The following is a 19,446-nucleotide window of genomic DNA, read 5'->3' on the forward strand; positions in this document are numbered from 1 at the left end:
ACATATTAGAATGGGTCAGTGCAACGTACCGTATGCACTCCACAACCTATACTGTTGAATTGTATGCGACCGTTGTTGTGGCTCCTTTTAACAGCCGTTTACTTATCGAGGTGGAAACTCTGAACAGCTGCTGGGCGACGGGTTGCCAATGCTCTTTCCACTTTCCAGGGGTAATGAGCCGAAAGATCAAGATATCTCCCTCCTGTTTCCAAGTCGGCATTCTGTCCTGTACGTTGAGCCGGTTTATCCCTGTCACCGCAGGGATGTATATTGGGCCGTTCCTGGTCTAAGTGTGCTAAATAACCCCGTCCAGTCGGAGACATCGTTGTGTTGGAACGGCGTGCGCGTTGACAGGAGGAACATCATGTGGACCGAGTCTTGTCCCTGCAAATTAATTATTGAAGTGGAGAGTATACAAGGATGTTAGATAGGAGACAGTACATTGATCCAGACTCACTAGAGACTCCGAGATTTCTGGTGATGCCTGTTTTCCGCCTTGGAGATCTTCTCCATCTCATGGAGATGCCATGACCCTCGCTCACCCATCGCAATTGGGAAATGTGCTCCTAAGTCTCTTAGAAGATTTGTGACCTCTGACTGTCAGACACATTCAATTGCGATGTCAAGCCCGTTCGGTGAGCCTTCCCCAGGCATAAACCTCAAAGAAAACCACACGCCCAAGAACAATGCCACGGTCATCGCATTGTACATTCTCGCCATCATTGCGATTGCATTGCGAATCACCGCGAGACTAAAGGTGCAGCATTCCAATGTCCTGGCGGATGACTGGTTGATTGGTCTAGCACTTGTACGTCTCTGTCAATCAACAGGTCTTTGGGGGCATACTGAGCGAAAACAGATCCCCGTCACGGCGAATCTCGTCTGCACCATTGTGGGTATGCAACCCTATAGTGACTTCGCGACAGGTGCTCGAAGGTTAACGTATCTCAGGGGGCTACTATGGCCTTGGGAAACATGTCTGAGTGGTCGAGTTGGACAATGTGATCGTCGTGATGCAGGTATGGCAGTCAAACTCGTGCAATAGATGAGACGAATGGGCTGATTCAACAGCTTCTTACTGCATATGTCCTTATCTATGTCGTTGCTATTCCACTGATCAAACTCTCTATCATCCTGTTCTACCGCCGCATCTTTGGCATGAACTGGGTGATGTGGATTTGTGCGTTCTTGACCGTGGGCTACTGGTTCTCATGCACTATTGCGTTCCTCGTCTGTTGCCGACCGTTATCGTATTAATGGACACAGTATCGGGACCCCGGCGAGGGCAAATGTATCTTCAACCTGTACCCTTTCTACATCGGCAATGCGGCGGCCAACGTGGCCACGGATGGTATAATCCTAATGGTTCCCATCCCTCTGGTCTGGAAACTTCAGATGCGAACGGCACAGAAGATCCTGGTGTCCGGTATCTTCTTATTGGGGGGATTGTAAATTGCCCTGTCCCTGGTGAACGCATGGGGTTACGCTAAGACTTGCAGTGTTTGCGTCGCGAGCGTCGTGCGCATCTACTTCATGACCTTCCTCAGCAGATCTCTCGACATTACCTGGGCAATGGGCGACGTATTCATCTGGTCCAGCGTGGAACCGTGCGTCGGCATCGTCTGCGCCTGTCTTCCAACCTTGCAACCTCTTCTCAAATCAACTCTCAAGCGCATTCTCGGGTCTTCTCGGGTAGCAGGCAAATTTGGCGCGAGTTCGTCTCAAGAGGTTGAGCTCCAGGGTAAAGCACGAATTCAGCGTATCTCAGGCGGCCATGATAAACGTCGTCTCTTACGCTCCCTTGACGATAGCCAGCACGGAAACAATGATGAACGTTTGATTCTCCGGCCAATGGAGGATGAAGCAATTTTGACGACGAACTCGGAGCCAGCCGAGGGGACCAAATTTGCGGGAGGCAAATGCAGCGACATTGAAAGGAATGAAAGGAATTCCATGTCGATCCGAGTGCATCGGGACTTTCAGTGGCAAGAAGAGCATGCTGGCCGATGAGCAAGACTTCAGCAGCAAACCAATGTTGTTGCCTCCGCCATATTAGAAATCCACCTCCTCTACCTTAACATTAAATCCTATGACGGCGTCAGTATTAGAGTCAGAAACAAGACATGGACAGAATGGTTTCTCTTTTCCTCTACCTGCGGAAATTCTCGGCATCATCCTCAAATCCGCCTTCACCTCCATTTCCAACTAAGGGACAATTGCATTCTACGCGGTTCTTGGGCGCTTTCTATTGCGTGGTGTTGTGCGGCATCAGCCTGAGAAGGAAAGAGCTGAGAGAGGGGGTCTTTTATATCCAGGATCAGGCCATCGCTTTCGTTTCAGGTGACGAGGGAAAGGCGGACGTAAATGCGTCGGGTAGATGACGCTGGAGGATTGGATGTTGGAGGAGATAAGTACGTTCCTGCGGGGATTGAGACGCAAGCCTTAAAGGCTTATGCGGGCGGATATGTTAGCTGGGTTTGTAGAGAGCTATCTTCGACCTTCGTTTGAGACTTTGAAGAGAGTTAGTAGTACGTTGAGATGCTGGTGGTGGCGTTGGGACGATTCAGATCATTGTCAATGCATAGATGATGAAGGGGTGAAGATATGATCGAGGCGTGGTACGGGTTTGGTGTCCTGGCAGTGAGCGGAAGATTAAAACAACAGTGATGAGACAAGCTGCAGGCTTACCTGTGGGAGCAATCTAAGCGATACTCTTTCCATTTCCATCAAGTGACGGATATGAAAAGAGCCTCTTAGCTGATGAGGTGAAAGCAAGTTGGATATGATACGAACAATCTATTGAACGGAGCCCCCAGGTACCATCATCATTGTCTATACTTACTACACAGCTGCAGACCACTAGACAGGCTTCTTCCTCGAGGTCACCTTCATACTTAAGCTACTGCCCAAAAGCATTGATCTCCTATTTTTTCCTTTGCCTATCAGCTTAATCGGAACTCCTTCGTCTTTATAGCATCCAGAAGCAGATATCAAAGCGACCCAACATCAGGATGGAGGAGGGAACTCATGTTATCGACCCCGACGGCGAAGTGGTCATCATCGTGCATAATCCCAATGCACCTTTCGCGGTCTGGAATGATGAGAGTGCTCAAGTTGAAGAGCCTACGAATTCCGGTGAGTCACTAATATACTACCTACTCGTCATATGCTGACTCACAGTCTGCAGAAGGATCAGAGGAAGTAGCTGAGAGGGTGGACCCCGTCTTGACATTGACGTTCGATGGCCGCTCTATTGCTACGAATGACGAGCCAGCCGACGGGCCTGTCGAAGGGGAGGACGGTATACCTTCTAAAGTCGACGTCCGTATTCAAGTGTCCGCAAAACACTTGATGCTCGCCTCTCCCATGTTCAAGAAAGCCTGACTGGCAAATGGAAAGAAGGTTCAACCTTTGTTGGTACTGGATCAGTCGAGATTACCACTGAGGGCTGGGATGTTGAGGCTTTCTTGATTCTCCTTCGAATTCTTCATTGCCAGCACCACAAACTCCCAAAGAGGGTGAGCCTCGAGCTCGCTGCTAAGATCGCTGTTCTCGCAGACTATTATGAATGCAACGATCTCGTGGGGTTCATCCGTGATGCGTGGATTAACTGTCTGCGGGAAGAGCTTCCAGATATGTACTCACGGAACTTGATCTTGTGGCTATGGATCTCTTGGTACTTCAATATGCCCATGAAGTTCAAGAAAGCGACCTCGATTGCCATGTCGCAGAGCAAGGATGAGATCAATGCACTGGAGTTGCCGATTCCAGCGCGCATCATATGTAAGTCTGTACAAATCCTCTCAATAAGGAAGATCACTGACCAATAATTCAGACGAGATGAACCAGAAAAGGCAACAGGCTATATGCAAGATCATTCTTCAACTTCAGCAAGAACGTGAAGCGTTCATGACAGGATCTAAAGGTTGCAACTTTGAGTGTAGGTCCATCATGCTTGGTTCTCTCATGGGGCAAATGCACAAAAATGGTCTACTTGAGTCAGAGGTCAAATTCTACTACAAGGGTTGCAATGTCAAAGACTTGACCAAATCTGTCCAGTCATTTGTTGCCCCGAAGTGGAGGGCTTCAATCTACAGCCACGAGCCAGGGTATGCCTATCACAAATGCCCCCACAGTTCGTTTTCTCTATTGGAGAGTTCACGCGATACGGTGGAAGGTCTCAAACTGAAACAATTTCTTGTCAATTGATTTTAGGCGATCGTTGTTCATACACTCATAGCTATCCTTTAATTCCAAGTCAATACACACAAATGAATAGACACATCACCATAGGTGCATTGATACAAAGTAGAAATGCAAATTCCGGGCAGGAGACGGCTCTATCTTACTCAAAACTGCCTCTGTCGCAATGATGCAGCACACATCGCGATCTCCTCGCGAACAGCATCATTGGCAAGATACCTCCTCGTCTCAGAAACAATCTTGTCCATCTTCTTTACCTCCCCCAGTCCAATATCCCCCAATGCATTCGAAACATTGAATCGGAAGTACCGGTGTTCCTCAACTAGGTCACAATGCTCATAGGCAAATGTCTCTGCTTCAAACTCCGTATCCGTCAGACCACGCTTCCTCAGCTTCAGCTCTTGGATGAATCCCCCGGTAAAGTTCATCTCAGACCGCATGCCAGTACCCAAAGACACCAGACATCCCAGCCGACTCTTCAGGTCTTCCTCCCATAAATCCCCAGCATGTAGCCACATTTGTTCAACAGCATTATTGGCTCCAAGCGCACCATCAAGAAACACTCGCTTATACCCCAACAGCGGATCGATTATCACCAGCGGATCAAAGAATGACGGCGCAGCGGAAGTCGCCCTTCCTGCCTCCCAGATCTTCAAATGTTTGTACAAGCCATAGTGTCCACGCAAATGGTGATAACTCGTGAAGCTTGTGACTTTTCCAGTCAATTGCTTCGTCGTGCAGACAAAGACGCGGCAGGACGTATCAGGGTCCCAGAGGAGAGCATCCTCGTCCAGACCCTGTTCGACCACTACAGTCTTCAAGGCCTCTTCAAGCTTCTTGGTGTCGAAGCGCGCTCTGAAGTTACCCCGTAAAGTCACAGGGATATAATTCTTCCTGGTAAAAGCCTGCTTGGAGAGTCGAACGTATGCGTCGATGCATTGGTCCACGTCCATTTTGAGGCGGCCTAGCATAATAGCGATCAACCTGTTTGTATTATGATATGCGACATAGAGCGTTGGCTGGGCTGTTTGGCCGGTAACTCACCCGCCTGTACTTGTCCCACCGATCATATCGAAAACTTCGCATGGTTTTGGGGGATGGTCCGGATCGATTGCTTCCATCATATCCTTGAGCACATAAAGGGAGGAGAGGCCGCGGATGCCTCCGCCGTCCAGGGACAGGAGATTCAATTTCTTCTCTTCCAGTTGCATTGTGCAAGGATTGTTGCTATCTAACTTGACTTCAAGAATGATATTCGAGTACCTACGGTTGTTTATCTCCCTATATGTTGTTCTACGTGCTTATGTGTCTGGTAATAGAGGGATTGCTATTTTTAAGACATCTCAAGCGCCGATCGACACTAAGCACTCTTAACCAGTCATTTGGTTCAGCAAAGATGGATTATTCAATGAAATCCTTGGGAAGGGTCTGCTCTTGGCTTGAGCCTATCATATTTGATCAAAGCAAGAGCTGGATGCTGACCACGTCAACAGCTAAACGCCGCAGATGACGGCGCTTACTGGAGTGCAGAATGTTTCAACTGAGCTGGCGGCTATGTTCCCGGTATTCAGGTTCTATGCTGGAATCTTGCTAAATCTGTCTTCGTGTTGGTCCATGGTATATTATCAAGGTTATTGTATCATGTATGCCCATGAGATGAGACCTGCACATTTTAGACGGCGAGAATATCCCAGCGCTTACCGACACAAACCATTATTAGTCTTTCGACACTCACTTTTCTACTAGTAATTCTTTCCAAATTTCCTTAGGGCTTTGACTAATCAAGTCTCTCGTTTAAGCCCGGTAGGGACAGTTAGAATAGAGCCGTTGTGGCATCTGGACTGCCAACACAAAAGAGGTCTGTTCGATTGTCTCGTCACGGCGCTACATCATAAAATCTTCTACGACGTGGTCCTTTGCTTCTCATTGGATAGATTATACCATCTTCGGTTATTACCTAAGTCATAGAGAAACAACTGACATTGCTGTCCACTCTACATCATCTTTGACAAGTTCCTTCAACTTATCTGTTGCTTCATAGACTGCCCCAACGAAGGAGATGTGGCACTGTTCGCCTTCCTGATTGACGCTGATCCATCTATCAATCACTGAGGATTGAAAACAATGAATCCTGTCATACTCCAGAGACATGAGCATCATGGAAGAGTATATCCCCCATCAATCACAATATTAGCCCCAGTCATATAGCTCGACGCATCTGAGGCACAAAACACATACGCCTGTGACCAAATCAGCACTCTGCACTTCATCCGGAGAAACTTCAAAAAACTCACCCCTTTGAGCTCGTATGTATCCGCAAACCGCTGCGCAGGAACCATACTGTACCACTTCTCCCTCCACTCCTTGGGATGAATATCGAGGATATCAGTCTCGATGAATCCAGGCGAGATGCAATTCACCCGACAGAAATCCACCCATTCGACAGAAAGACATTTGGCCAGCTGCACCACCCCCGCTTTCGAGGCATTATACTACTCCCGTCAGCACTCTCAACTGCAGCTATGCAGGACAAAAACATACCGCAGCTTGCTTTTGTGGAACATTCACCAGCGTCGCGCTCACAGAGGCCGTGAAGATGACGTTGCCGCGTCCCTGGGCTTTGAAGATGTGCGAGGCAGCCTGCGCGGTGTAGAACGCGCCGTCTAGGTTCACCTGCATGATCTCCTTCCATTGCTCGGCCGTGTAGTCCTCCGCCGCGACGTTCGAGGTGATCCCCGAGTTGACGACGACGATATCGAGTCCTCCAAAGTCAGAGGCAATCTGCTGGATGGTCCGCTCAATTTCGGCCTTGTTGCTGACGTTCGCTTGGTAAGCTGCGGCCTTGACGTTGTTCGCAGAGGCGATTTCCGCGGCGGTTGTGTCGGCCGTTTTGGACGAGTTGTAGATCAACGCGACCTGATTATAAGTTTTACTCATCATATGCACGGATGAGGATGAGAATAAGACATACATTGGCACCTGCTTCGGCCAGAGCCCGAGAAACTTCCAGTCCGATGCCACGAGCGCCGCCTGTCTGATCAGCTTTGTAGCCGTGCATACATTAGCAACTTACCAGTTATAGCGGCCACTTTGCCCGTGAGGTCAAAGGCCTTGAGGACATGTTTGTTTTCTGGTTTCGCGAGGACCATCTTGAATCTGCTTGAATCAGACGAGATACTCTTGGATGCACGATGAAGATATCCTCCCCGCGAATACGTTGACCCCGCATCGGAGGCTCTCCGACGGTAAACCAGGAAACGATCAGCTCTTATCAACAGTGGTGATAGATTCAGAGGCTTTAGTAAAGACTTCTATGCAGAGGTCCTCTATTCACAGTAGCCAATATCGCGATCATAATGGGATTCGCGGCGGACATCATGGTCGAACTCGTCTTCACTGATCTCAGAATATGCACATGTCCCCCAATTCTGAGGAAATCAGTCATTTCAAGCACTCAACCAGACTTGAAGAATTCATCTCAAGGTCTCGTCTCGTAGACCTCCCGCGAAACAAGACGACCGCGCCGGTCCCAAAAGGCCCTGGAGCGGAGTGTTTGTAAGTGAATCCAGAACGGAGTATGATAGCACAGTATCTCATACAGAAATTGAGAAAAGCTTACTCCGTACTGAGCAATCACTAGCAGATAATCCGGTCTATAGTGTGCGCAGTCTAGAGTATAAATATCCCTAAACCCAAAATAGTCGACTTATATGCGCATAACATCACGATCATGAATCATGACCATCCTGAGCCGAGGAACTCGGCCTTGGCGTCATCATCATTCCTTTCATCTCAACACCATATCACATCTCCTATCTTCCACATCACCTCACCACATCAATCACCACGCAAAAGAAAGAAAACAGCACAGCCAAAATGTCCCTGTCAACCCCGCTCAAAGCCACCTCCATCGGCTGGCTCCTCGTCTCCGTAGGCCATACTGTAAGACTCTCCCCCTTCCCATCTCATCTGCATCTGCAGAGTCCATACGTACAAACATTCATACATACTAAATGCCTCAGATCTCAGCACGGGACTGGCAATCCCTCCCTCAATTCCGCAAACTGCCTAATCTAGCCTATACCTGTGCCAAGGCAGGCTGGTATCAGGGTAGTGCCTTTTTTCTCATGACTGGTTTGTCCCCTCCCTTTGGCAAACAAAAAGATGCTGGAGCTGAGACTACTGCAGCAATGATCAATTACAACTGGGCGCAGAATCCGGCGCTGTTGGCGGAGCCGATCAACAAGGGGATTGCGGCGTTGATGACGGCGATTGTGTGGGTGAGTGCCGGGTGGTATTTCAAGAAGGGGGTCAAGACGAATGGGGTGGTTGTTGCGGCTATGGGGGCGTTGCAGGCTTGGGCTGCTTTTCGGTAGCTAATAGTTACTTTTCTAAATGATTTGAAAGTGGATATATGTATCAATTTAGCACAATCTGAGATATATACAAGGTATCATATACTTGAAAGATGAAAAACCAAACGCCTATCCAACATGCCAGACACCAATGCAACAGGCCGAAAATCACCTGGCTTCCGCGTACGAATCGTTGGAAGATACGGCTCGACGCCCCCAGCCGCTGAAGAATCCTCCGCCACTATTGACCGGCTCCGTGGCTGATTTAGCAAGATTCGTCGAGGACCGGCCAATAAAGGAATTGCGCGAGTCGCTTCGTGACAATGATCCTTGCCCTCCGATCATCTTCCTCAACGAGTCCAGCTTCGCCTTGACTTCTTCGAGCTCCTGTTTGGCCACCGCCTCGGCCGTCTTGGCGTTCACCAGCTCCAGCAGCAGCGTCTCCTCCGCTGCGGGTTTGTGGTTCTCCGTCGCCAGGACCGACTGCAGTCCGAGGCTGCTCGATCTCTTGTTGAACGTCGTGCTCTTCTGCGAATTCGACCGCCCCAGCTTGAGCTCGCGGAGCCCGCTGGGCGAACGGCTCTCTCCCGCGTCACTGGTCGGCGAGCCAAATGTCTCGGGTGGCGAGTCGGGCGTCGACGTCTTGATGTTCCGCAGCTCCCGGATGGTTCTCTCCAGGCGTTGGCGATCTCGGTAACCATCCTGGATGCGACTGCGAGCCTCGCGCAACTGTTCTCTCAGCGACGAGTTCTCTTGTTCATGTTCGTCAATGCGACGCGTTAGATCGAGACACCGGCCCGCTTCGACCTCGTGCATCTCCTTCCACCGGTTGAGATCCTCACGGAGTTGCTGCTTCGTCTGGGGGATCGAAACGCGCTTAGCGCTGGCCGAGTCCACGAATCTCTCTTCCGCTTTGCTAATCAGCTCAGCAGGCGGATCATCCGCCTCCATCTCCTTGATGTAGTTCAACATGGACTTCGCCAGTTCCTGGTCCTCTTCCCGTTCCTCGCGCTCCTGCTGCAGCTCCCGTGTAAGATCCGCATGCTGCCGCTGGAGATCGCTTAGCGCCATCAGCAGATCCTCGATCTGTGAGTGCAGATCACGGTCTTTATTGTGCGACATGGCCGACTTGGCCCGTGGCTTGGGTGGTTCCGCTGAGAGCTCTGTCGGCGCTGTACTGGCATCGGAGGTTGATTCTATCGAATTGAGCGTGGAGGTCATGCTCTGTTTGGAGGCGGACCGCCGGACACTGGCGCGAGCTGACATACTGCCGTTGTTGGGGTTGAGATTGAAGGACTTCGTCTGAGAGCCGGATCCCGCCCAGAATCGGCCCAGGAATCTCGACGCCGCAGCCTGCATCTGAGGGAAAGTGATGCCGGTTGGCACCCCTTGCGATTGATTGTAGCTTGCCTCCAATGCCTGCAAACTTTCCTTGGTGACCAGTGATGTCAGGGAGACAAAATCATTGACGAAATCATCGGCATGGCAAGCGTATCTGCGAAAATTAGTCAGGTCATGCATGAATTTTAAAGCTCGTGTAGACTCACGTATCCCACAAGCTCCTCGACAGCAAGAATTGCATGACGTCCTCGAACTCAGTATAGGCCATGATCTTCTTCTCGTTCCTCTGCATCAGCGACAAGGCGACCCGCATCAAGGTCTCGCACGCCCCTTCCAAGAAAATGACATCGTAAATTCGAAGAAGCATGGGAAGAGGACAAGATACTGCGAAAAAAGACAGGAACCATTGAGACACATAGATCGGCTCCACATTTAAGGATTCCAGGTGAGCGAACAAAGCAGGACGGTGGCGGGCAAGGAGGTTTTGGAACTGATAGACGCGCAAATGGAGACCCGATAGATCAGGCTGGTAGCATGTCCGCAGATCATAGTGATCCATCAACCTGTGACAATCAGTTCGGGCCTCAAGGTAGAACAATATTTGTCTGAGTGAAAACCCACCGTACTAGTACGCAGAAGGCTTCCGCATCGGTCATGTGCATCAGCAAAGGTCCGACGACAAATCCCAGCCCCTGACAGTAGCCGATTTTAGTATCGTAGAGACTGAAACACTTCAAAACTCTAGCCAGCATCTGCTGCCCCTCGCCGTGGGGGTCGCGGAACATTTCCACGTTAGGAAAACTGCGACCAATGTCTTTTCCGATTAATCCTTCGTACGGGCTTGATTCGCCGCACAGCCGTTCATATTCGACTAGTAAAGAAGAATCTCGAGCCCCGGCCAAGCTAGGCCATACTACGCCCCGAAGCGGCGGCGGGATACCGCCGCGGATTTTATTCGAGGTCAAAGTCGGCAATCGCTGGGCAGTCTGAGGGTAATCCGCGACCAAGGCGGCCCAGAACTCAAGCTCAGTCATGGGAGGAGGGGGCAGCTGAGAGTATCGCAGAGACGATCGAGGGTCCTCGTTAATCAGCCGCTTGATTTGGTGCAGTGAGTGCGCTCGTGATGCCCTTGTCTGCAGCCGGTGTTGACTCACAGACTTGGGATTCGTCGCCAGAGCATTGTTCTCCTGCTCCAACCGAGCCAAAAGAAGAGCAGTCGATTCATCAGATCCCTCACCACGGGGCTCTTGCTCTTCCGTTTTATCTAATTCTTCCCAATTGACTGCATCGCCTCGCTCATATTCTTCGCTGCTACGGGACCGAACAGACGGAGCAGCCGAGGTGCAATGTGTCGCAAGTTCTGTTTTCGAACAGTCGCGGGTGGGCGTTGTTTCCCTTTCCACATTATCTTCATCATATACCTCTTCCTCCCTGGACAAGCTCGACTCGACGGGCGTCCGAGGAATATCAAGCATCCGCCAATCCGGTTGCGAATGTTCAGAATTGGACTGCACGTCCGACAGAGGGACCGTCACCATCGAGTCGGTATGGTTTGGATGCGTTGGCTCATTGTTATCGGGAACGATGTCCGACGGATGCGCGCGAGAGGCGATCGGGTCGGAGCTCTCCATTGTCGATGTGCTGTTTATTAGGATACGATCGTGAATGGTCCACCGTAGATTAATCACACGTTCCTCAACAATTAATCGGTCAGAAAAGGCTTCAATTGTAGTCCGCAACTAGTATCTATGTGAGATTCAAATAGCTGCAGGGGATTAACCCAAAACCGGAGGGCGATAAGGAGAGAGGAGCTGAACGAGAGGTCGATAAACCGCCAATAACGGCAGCATCGCTTCTTGAAACGAGAGCAAAAAGAACGTGGCGGACACTGACTTCGTGAGACCTCAAGCCAACTGAGAGAGAAAAAAACAGTACAGCAGGAGTCGAGGGAGGTGGGAGAAGTAGCGGTGGTGTTTCAAGGCTCCTCCCTAAGCTAGTGTCAAGGACACTACTAGAGTCTATGGACTCCTAGTCTAGACGGTGGATCCTCAGAGTGTTAGAATAATGAATTAAACCGGTTTAGCGGACAGCGCTGTTTGGCTAGCAGCAGTGCTAGGAAGGCCTTAGACTCATAAGTGGGATATGACAGGATGAATCGATGAAATAGGGGGCAGCCCGAGCCCACTTTTGGTGTGTTCGAGAAACGCGAAAACCACGAATCATCCATCTTGCTCGATTCAAGGCCTCGCCCATGTCGATCCTTGGTCAATGATAATTATTCTTGATAATTGATGATTTCAGTTTAACCGTCTTTTCCCGTTTACTGGTGTTCAATATTGAGGGAGATGATTTTCTTGGCTTCGTGAGTGGAAGAACCCAAGCATGTCTGTCTGCAGTTGTCCCTGAATTTGGAGTAAAGGCTGATCTGCAAGGCACGCAGGCACTCAGGCACCTAAGACCAGTCATTCTCCGCACGGGGGGATTTTTGAACCATGGATTGAATTTGGTGCCCCTGAATGGGTATGAATTAGGTACTGAGCAGATAGTTGACTGCAATAGGATCAGGAATCAGAACTACAGCATGTCACGATCCTAGGAAATAATGATTAGTATCCGTACTGGTTGTGGATTCAATCCGGCGGTCGGGATTGATCGCCGCGACATTTGTCCATGCGCTCCAAAAAGCGCACGGTCGAATTGGGATAGGATATGGTCCTTCTGGTTTTCTTTTTCTGATGATTTTGAGCTCTTGAAAATTGGTACTATGTTAATTGATAAGGCTGCTCAGGCACATCAGCGTACTGATAGTGAAATGTCGCGTCAGAGGGCCAACAAGTACGGAGTACTGCCCTACGCATGACTTGCTAATCCATAAATTTGGCTTAAGTCTTAAGGTGTCAATGTCCCCGGCTTGTTCAATATCGCTCCTAGGTGTATTTGCTACTTCTAAGGCCAATCACTACGGCTATTCTGCTGCTGATACTAGTTATATTGTGTTGTTAGCTGTTCCTATTCAACTCTACAAGCCTCGACAGGATATGTATTGTATACTAGACGCTAAGTGAATAACAGCCTAAAACTGAACAAGAAGTGAGAGATAGGTAGCATATAGACTTTCACTCTTATGATTATAATAGGCATATTCCCTCCAGCATGCCAACCGGTCGTCAAGCCCTATCTACAGCTGCCTTCCATTAAGAAGCTGTGACCGAGATCGGCTATTATATATTGCTGAGAGGCAGGCAGGTCGCCTAGGCAAGCATCAGTCTCGCCATGGCCTCCAACTAAAACCCCTCCTAGCATAGAGCCAAATAGAAATTACGAAGGAAATACATGACATTTCTGAATGAATGTATAGCTGGCTGGAAACCAAAGCTTCTGATAGCGCCTGATACGACCTATGGTTGTCTAGGGCGACTTGGTCTCTTTTCGACGAAATGATCTCACAGCTGCTCGATATCAACTCGAAGGTCAGCTTGGTCTAATAATAGATCTAGACCCATGACTCTTTATCTGTCTACAAATGGTAGCCTCGTTTGATAGCCTCGTTTCTTAGTGTTTGCTGCTGACTTTGTGTTGTTGATTTCCCCTCCCCGCCTCCACTCCTGCAATTGTTTGGGTCGCGCCTTCCTCTTTGGGCCAGCTTGTTTAGGAATTTCCGTTTTAGGCCGTTTTGCGCCACTTTCGGCAGGAAGAATAATATTCCCCGTGGCTTGAAGGCAGTTTCTGGCAGCAACTTAACCACAAGCCGCAGCAGCGCGTCAACAACAGGGAAAAAAGAACATAAAGAACTCGACGACACGAGCATTGAGAGTGAATCGCATCTTCTTATCATCATCTCTCGCTCACCCTTTTCTACGAGCATGCCGGAGGTTTAGTCTCTGGCATCTCTTCGTTCCTACTAACCCTTTTGTCACTCGTTGACCCCCTCCCGGATTTGCCTCTTCTTTTCCGCTTCATTTCTCCGCTCGTGCTTTTTGAGTCTTTCATAACACTCCCTCATCATGGATGACTCTATCATGGAGGGCTCCGTCTTTGAGGACGACGGCAGTTCCGACTTCGTCCCTGAGTCTGCACCGGTATGAATTTTCAAAAATCTGGCAATTTCTCAATCCAACCAGCTCGTGCTGACACCTGTCTTCTCGTAGAAACCCAAGGCAAAGGCCGCTCCCAAGAAAGCGGCACCAAAGAAATTGACCCAAACAAAACTCACAGCGAAGCCAGCGGCGAAGGCGACCGCGTCAAAAAAGCGATCCAAGCCCGATAGCGAGGATGACCTGTCTGACGACATGGGAATGTCCGATAACGACGACTCCTCTCTTTCCCAGACACCTCCCAAGAAGGTCAAAAAGGCTCCCGCTAGCAAGAAAGGAGGCTCGAAGCCTCTTGCAGACCTGGAGAATGAATCATTTGGAGGGGATGTTGGCGATCAACCTGCAAAGTCCACCAATGCGTCAGAGAAGTACCAGAAGGTGAGTCGCTGGCTGATTTTGCACCACTCTTTGCACTCCACTATGAAGAGGAAGCATGCTAACTAGCACTATCTACCAGCTTACACAACTTGAACACATTATCAAACGTCCTGATACATATATCGGGTCCGTCGAACGAACTACTCAGCTTATGTGGGTGTACGATTCGGAAATGGAGGGAATGAAATACAGGGAGGTCTCTTATGTGCCCGGTCTCTACAAGATCTTTGACGAAATCGTCGTCAATGCTGCTGATAACAAGCAAAATGACGCGAACATGGATGAGATACGTGTGACCATCGACCGCGAGTCGGGCGAGATCAGCGTTTGGAACAATGGTCGCGGTATTCCCATCGAGATTCATGCAAAAGAAGGGATTTACGTTCCCGAGTTGATCTTCGGCCATCTTCTCACCTCGTCCAACTATGACGACACCCAGAAGAAGGTGACCGGTGGTCGTAACGGTTTCGGTGCTAAGCTTTGCAACGTCTTCTCCACCGAGTTCACCATCGAAACTCAAGACTCCCGTCAAAAGAAGAAGTACAAGCAGACCTGGACCAACAACATGTCCAAGATGGGCAAGGCCAAGATCACCGATGCCAAGGGCGACGATTACACCAAAGTTACCTTCAAGCCCGACTACGCCAAATTCGGAATGGAGGGTATGGACGATGATTTTGAAGCTCTCGTCAAACGTCGTGTCTACGATTTGGCAGGAACTGCCAAGGTTGCCGTCAAGCTGAATGGTAGCCGCATCCCAGTCCGCAACTTCAAGAAGTACATGGAAATGTACACCAAGGCCATCCGCCGAGAACGGGGCGAAGAGGACACCAATGCCAAGGACGAAATCATCACCTGCAGTCCAGACCCTCACTGGGAGATCGGATTTACAGTCTCGGACGGCTCTTTCCATCAGGTGTCCTTTGTTAACTCCATTGCTACCACCTCGGGAGGAACCCACGTTAACTACATTGCGGATCAAATCTGCGCCAGGTTGGCCGACCAAGTCAAGAAGAAGAACAAGAACGGAGCGACGCTGAAGCCTGCCCAAATTCGAAACCATATCTTCATTTTTGTGAACGCTCTGATCGTGAACCCGGCGTTCACCTCCCAGACCAAGGAGCAGCTGACAACAAAGTCGAGCCAGTTCGGCAGCAGATGTGTTCTTGAAGAGGACTTCTACAAGAAGATCCTGAAGACCGAAGTCATGAACAACATCCTGCACTTCGCGCAAGCCAAGGCGGATCAGTTGTTGAAGAAAACAGATGGTGGGCGTCGCACCCGCATGAACAACCCGAAGTTGGTCGATGCCAACAAGGCTGGTACCAAGGATGGTCACCACTGCACTCTCATCTTGACCGAAGGTGACTCGGCCAAGGGTCTTGCCATGGCCGGGCGAGCCGTGGTCGGACCCGATCTTTTCGGTGTCTTCCCCTTGCGAGGAAAGTTGCTCAATGTCCGCGATGCCTCTTTTGAGCAGATTTCGAAGAACCAGGAAATCCAAAATATCAAGAACTTCCTGGGTTTACAGCACAAGAAGGAATACACCGACACCCGCGGGTTGCGCTACGGTCATTTGATGATCATGACCGATCAGGATCATGACGGCAGTCATATCAAGGGCTTACTCATCAACTTCCTCCAGGCTCAATTTCCTAGTCTGCTGAAGATCCCAGAATTCCTGATTGAGTTCATCACTCCTATTGTCAAGGTTTGGAAGGGCGATCCCAAGAACCCTACCAAGCAACGCTCGTTCTTCACCATGCCCGAGTATGAGGCCTGGAAAGAGGAGCACAAGCATGAACGTGGCTGGGAACACAAGTACTACAAGGGTCTGGGTACGAGCACGACTGAAGATGCCCAGGTCTACTTCCGTGACCTCGACCGCCATCTGAAGGAGTTCCATACCATGCAGGATCACGAGACGGAGCTCATTGAGCTTGCCTTTTCGAAGAAGAAGGCCGACGAGCGAAAGGAATGGCTTCGCCAGTTCAAACCTGGGACCTTCCTGGATCATTCCGTCGAGAAGATCACCTATACCGACTTCATCAACAAAGAGCTCATCCTGTTCAGTATGGCGGACAATCAGCGGTCGATCCCTTCTGTTGTCGATGGCTTGAAACCCGGTCAACGTAAAGTCCTGTACACGTGTTTCCGTCGCAATCTTAAGAAGGATATGAAAGTGGTTGAACTGGCAGGGCATGTCTCCGGTATGACCGCGTACCAGCATGGTGATGCCTCCCTGCAGCAGACTATCGTCGGTCTCGCACAGACCTTTGTCGGATCAAACAACATCAATTGCCTCGAGCCCAGTGGTAATTTTGGAAGTCGTCTCCAAGGTGGTCAAGATTGTGCCAGTGCTCGTTATATCTATACGCGACTGTCGCCCTTTGCGCGTCGTATGTTCCACGCTGCGGACGACCCTCTTCTCAATTACAACGAGGATGACGGCAAAAAGATTGAGCCAGAGGTCTACGTTCCCGTTGTGCCTCTGATTCTGATCAATGGTGCTGACGGTATCGGCACTGGTTGGAGTTCTTCAATTCCAAACTATAATCCCGAAGACATTGTGGACAACCTGAAGCGGCTGATGGACGGCCAGCCCGTCAAGCCCATGCAGCCATGGTTCCGCGGGTTCACCGGCGAAGTCACTGCTCTTGGAGGCGACCGCTTCAAGTTCAGCGGTATTATCAAGGAGACGGGCGACAAGGAGGTGGAGATTACTGAACTTCCCATCCGCACCTGGACACAGGACTTCAAGGATAAACTTGAGGAAATTATTAAGGCCGAGAAAACGCCGTCCTTCATCAAGGACTACAAGGATTACAACACGCACACCAAGGTGCACTTTGTCATCCAAATGGACGAGAAGAACATCAAGTCCGCCGTGGCGGAAGGATTGGAGGAGAAGTTCAAGCTGTCCAAGACCATCGCAACCACCAATCTGGTTGCTTTTGACCCTGAAGGCCGAATCACCAAGTACGCTTCTGTCGACGACATCTTGAAGGAATTCTACGCAGTTCGTCTCAAGTTTTACGAACGTCGCAAGGTATGTGGCTCTGACGCCTTGCGTACTTGAAGGCATGCTAACTTGGACGTTATCTAGCAATATCAACTCAATGAACTTCAGAAGGAGCTGGACAAGCTCACCAACCAGGCTCGTTTCGTGCAGATGATTATTGACGGTGATCTTGTCATCTCGAAGAAGAAGAAACCTGTTCTTGTTGCCGAGTTGAAGAAACATGGCTTCAAGGCCTTCCCCAAGGTGATTGATGCTGTGAAGGCGGGTGAGGATGCGCCAATAGTGGAGGAAGAAGAAGACGAGTCTGGCAACGACGAGACTGAGGTCCTATCGAGCGCTTACGATTATCTCCTTGGCATGCCTCTGTGGTCTCTGACCCACGAGCGCGTGGAAAAGCTGCGACGACAGATCGGAGAGAGGGAGGTTGAGATGGACGCCTTAATCAAGCTTTCCAAGGAAGATATCTGGAAGCGCGATCTTGATGACTTTATCAACGAATGGCGATTCCAGCTTGAGGATGAAGCCCGCCGCCAGCGCAAGGTCGCTAATATGGGCCGCCGTACCTCGGCGAAGCTCATGACTGCCGCCGGTCGGGGGAAAGCAACCAAGAAGCGCAAGGCGGCGCTGGACGACGATTCGGACGACGAAGACTTTGCGGCTCCAAAGTCTAAGAAATCAGCGGCAGCAAAGAAGGCAGAACCTAAAGGTGGCCTTCTCAGCTACTTGGGCAAGCCATCCGCGAAGCCTGCTCCCGCTTCTGCTCCCTCTGGCGATGGAGGCGATTCTGATGATGATTTCGAGGTAGAAGTGCTACCGAAGAAAAACAGGGGTGCAACAACCAAGGCAGCTACCAAGGTAAAGGATGAGGATGAAGTTATGGATGACTTGGGCGAAGAAATACTCCCAAAGAAGAGTCGCGGGCCTGCCAAACCAGCATCTCAGCCGAAGGAAGAGGACGATGATGATTCTGAAGACATCGCTCCTAAGAAGGGCAGAGCCGCCGCTAAGGCAAAACCCAAGCCCAAGGACGAGGATGACGACGAGCTTGATGACGATGAATTCATGGAGATTGCTAAAGCCGAGGCAGCCAAGTCCGCCAAGTCCCAGCCGACTCGGACAAGCCGGAAAATCACAAACTATACGGCCCTGGACGACTCCGACAGCGATAACGGCGACGATCTTCTTGGCGATGTGAGCAAGATGGTCAAGGGCATTGGAGGCGCTACCGCTGACTCCACGACCGATTCACGCCAGCTCTTCTCCGAGCGATCCAGACCGAGCAGCAGCTCTTCTGGCTTGAAGGTCAACAGCTCCAAGCCCTCGAAGCTATCCACCGATTTCGATGCAGATGAGACGGACTACAGCAAATTAATCCCTCAGAACTCTCCCCGCCGATCGCTACAGGTCAAGCCCAAGGAGACCAAAGTCAATGATGATTTTGACATGGAGGATGATGACGACGACGAGCCCGTGAAGCCAGCTGCCAAGGCTAAGCCAGTTGCCAAGGGCAAGTCGGCGACCACGGCTGCGGCCTCGAAGCCCGCAGCTGCCCCCAAGCCGCGTGGCCGCCCAAAGAAGGAAGCGGCTAAGCCGGCTGCTCCTGCGCCTAGTCTCAAGCAGACGACTCTATCCCCTGCCGCCAAGGCATATGCATCCAAGCAGGCCAAGGCGACAGCCACCAAGAAGAAGCAGCTTGTCGACGATTTGTCAGATGACGACATCGATGCCATGGCCAACGACATCCTGGACTCTCCGGCAGGCAAGATGGACGTTTCGGAAGACGATGAGCCCCCTAAGCGGAAGACTGCTGCCCGACCAGCTCGCCGGACTGCGGCCGCCAAGAAGACGTACGTGATTGAGGATGACAGCGAGGATGATGATGGAGATTCGGGCGATGACTTTGATGAGGACAGTGAGTAGAGGGAGAGAGTGTCCATAGGCGTTGATCGTCTGGATACCCGCTCTTTGTTCTCTGTTTTCCTTTTCTTCTTGTACTTGGATTCTATGGTTACATCTCGTTGGTGTCGTCTTGTCTATGGGTTCTTTCATTTAG

General features: G+C 50.4%; 6 protein-coding genes across 6 annotated transcripts; 3 read left to right on the top strand and 3 right to left on the bottom strand.

The window, feature by feature from the left end:
• Positions 1–619: 619 nt before the first annotated feature.
• ALT_0125 (putative integral membrane protein Pth11-like) lies at positions 620–2,010 on the top strand (the record flags this gene model as incomplete). Its single annotated transcript, XM_089598920.1, has 5 exons — positions 620–808; positions 860–936; positions 1,020–1,194; positions 1,267–1,448; positions 1,500–2,010. The coding sequence occupies 5 exons, from the start codon at positions 620–622 to the stop codon at positions 2,008–2,010; spliced, it is 1,134 nt and encodes a 377-aa protein (XP_089456584.1).
• A 2,339-nt stretch (positions 2,011–4,349) lies between these two features.
• Positions 4,350–5,414, bottom strand: ALT_0126 (uncharacterized protein; the record flags this gene model as incomplete). The annotated part of the gene is made up of 2 exons (XM_089598921.1): positions 4,350–5,187; positions 5,248–5,414. 2 exons carry the CDS (start codon positions 5,412–5,414, stop codon positions 4,350–4,352), a joined length of 1,005 nt encoding a protein of 334 aa, XP_089456585.1.
• Positions 5,415–6,359: 945 nt separating this feature from the next.
• Positions 6,360–7,352, bottom strand: ALT_0127 (SDR family oxidoreductase; the record flags this gene model as incomplete). Its single annotated transcript, XM_033561553.2, has 5 exons — positions 6,360–6,443; positions 6,498–6,695; positions 6,745–7,119; positions 7,175–7,233; positions 7,277–7,352. 5 exons carry the CDS (start codon positions 7,350–7,352, stop codon positions 6,360–6,362), a joined length of 792 nt encoding a protein of 263 aa, XP_033417444.2.
• A 727-nt stretch (positions 7,353–8,079) lies between these two features.
• On the top strand, positions 8,080–8,579 carry ALT_0128 (uncharacterized protein; the record flags this gene model as incomplete). The annotated part of the gene is made up of 2 exons (XM_089598922.1): positions 8,080–8,145; positions 8,226–8,579. The coding sequence occupies 2 exons, from the start codon at positions 8,080–8,082 to the stop codon at positions 8,577–8,579; spliced, it is 420 nt and encodes a 139-aa protein (XP_089456586.1).
• Positions 8,580–8,726: 147 nt separating this feature from the next.
• Positions 8,727–11,530, bottom strand: ALT_0129 (putative GTPase activating protein (Evi5); the record flags this gene model as incomplete). Its single annotated transcript, XM_033561551.2, has 3 exons — positions 8,727–10,053; positions 10,106–10,462; positions 10,521–11,530. 3 exons carry the CDS (start codon positions 11,528–11,530, stop codon positions 8,727–8,729), a joined length of 2,694 nt encoding a protein of 897 aa, XP_033417442.2.
• Positions 11,531–13,903: 2,373 nt separating this feature from the next.
• ALT_0130 (DNA topoisomerase 2) lies at positions 13,904–19,313 on the top strand (the record flags this gene model as incomplete). Its single annotated transcript, XM_033561550.2, has 4 exons — positions 13,904–13,978; positions 14,048–14,371; positions 14,451–17,420; positions 17,478–19,313. 4 exons carry the CDS (start codon positions 13,904–13,906, stop codon positions 19,311–19,313), a joined length of 5,205 nt encoding a protein of 1,734 aa, XP_033417441.2.
• Between the last annotated feature and the right edge of the window lie 133 nt (positions 19,314–19,446).

Source organism: Aspergillus lentulus (assembly GCF_001445615.1).
Source record: "Aspergillus lentulus DNA, contig: Alt01, strain: IFM 54703, whole genome shotgun sequence".
NCBI classification, from domain to species: Eukaryota; Fungi; Ascomycota; class Eurotiomycetes; order Eurotiales; family Aspergillaceae; genus Aspergillus; species Aspergillus lentulus.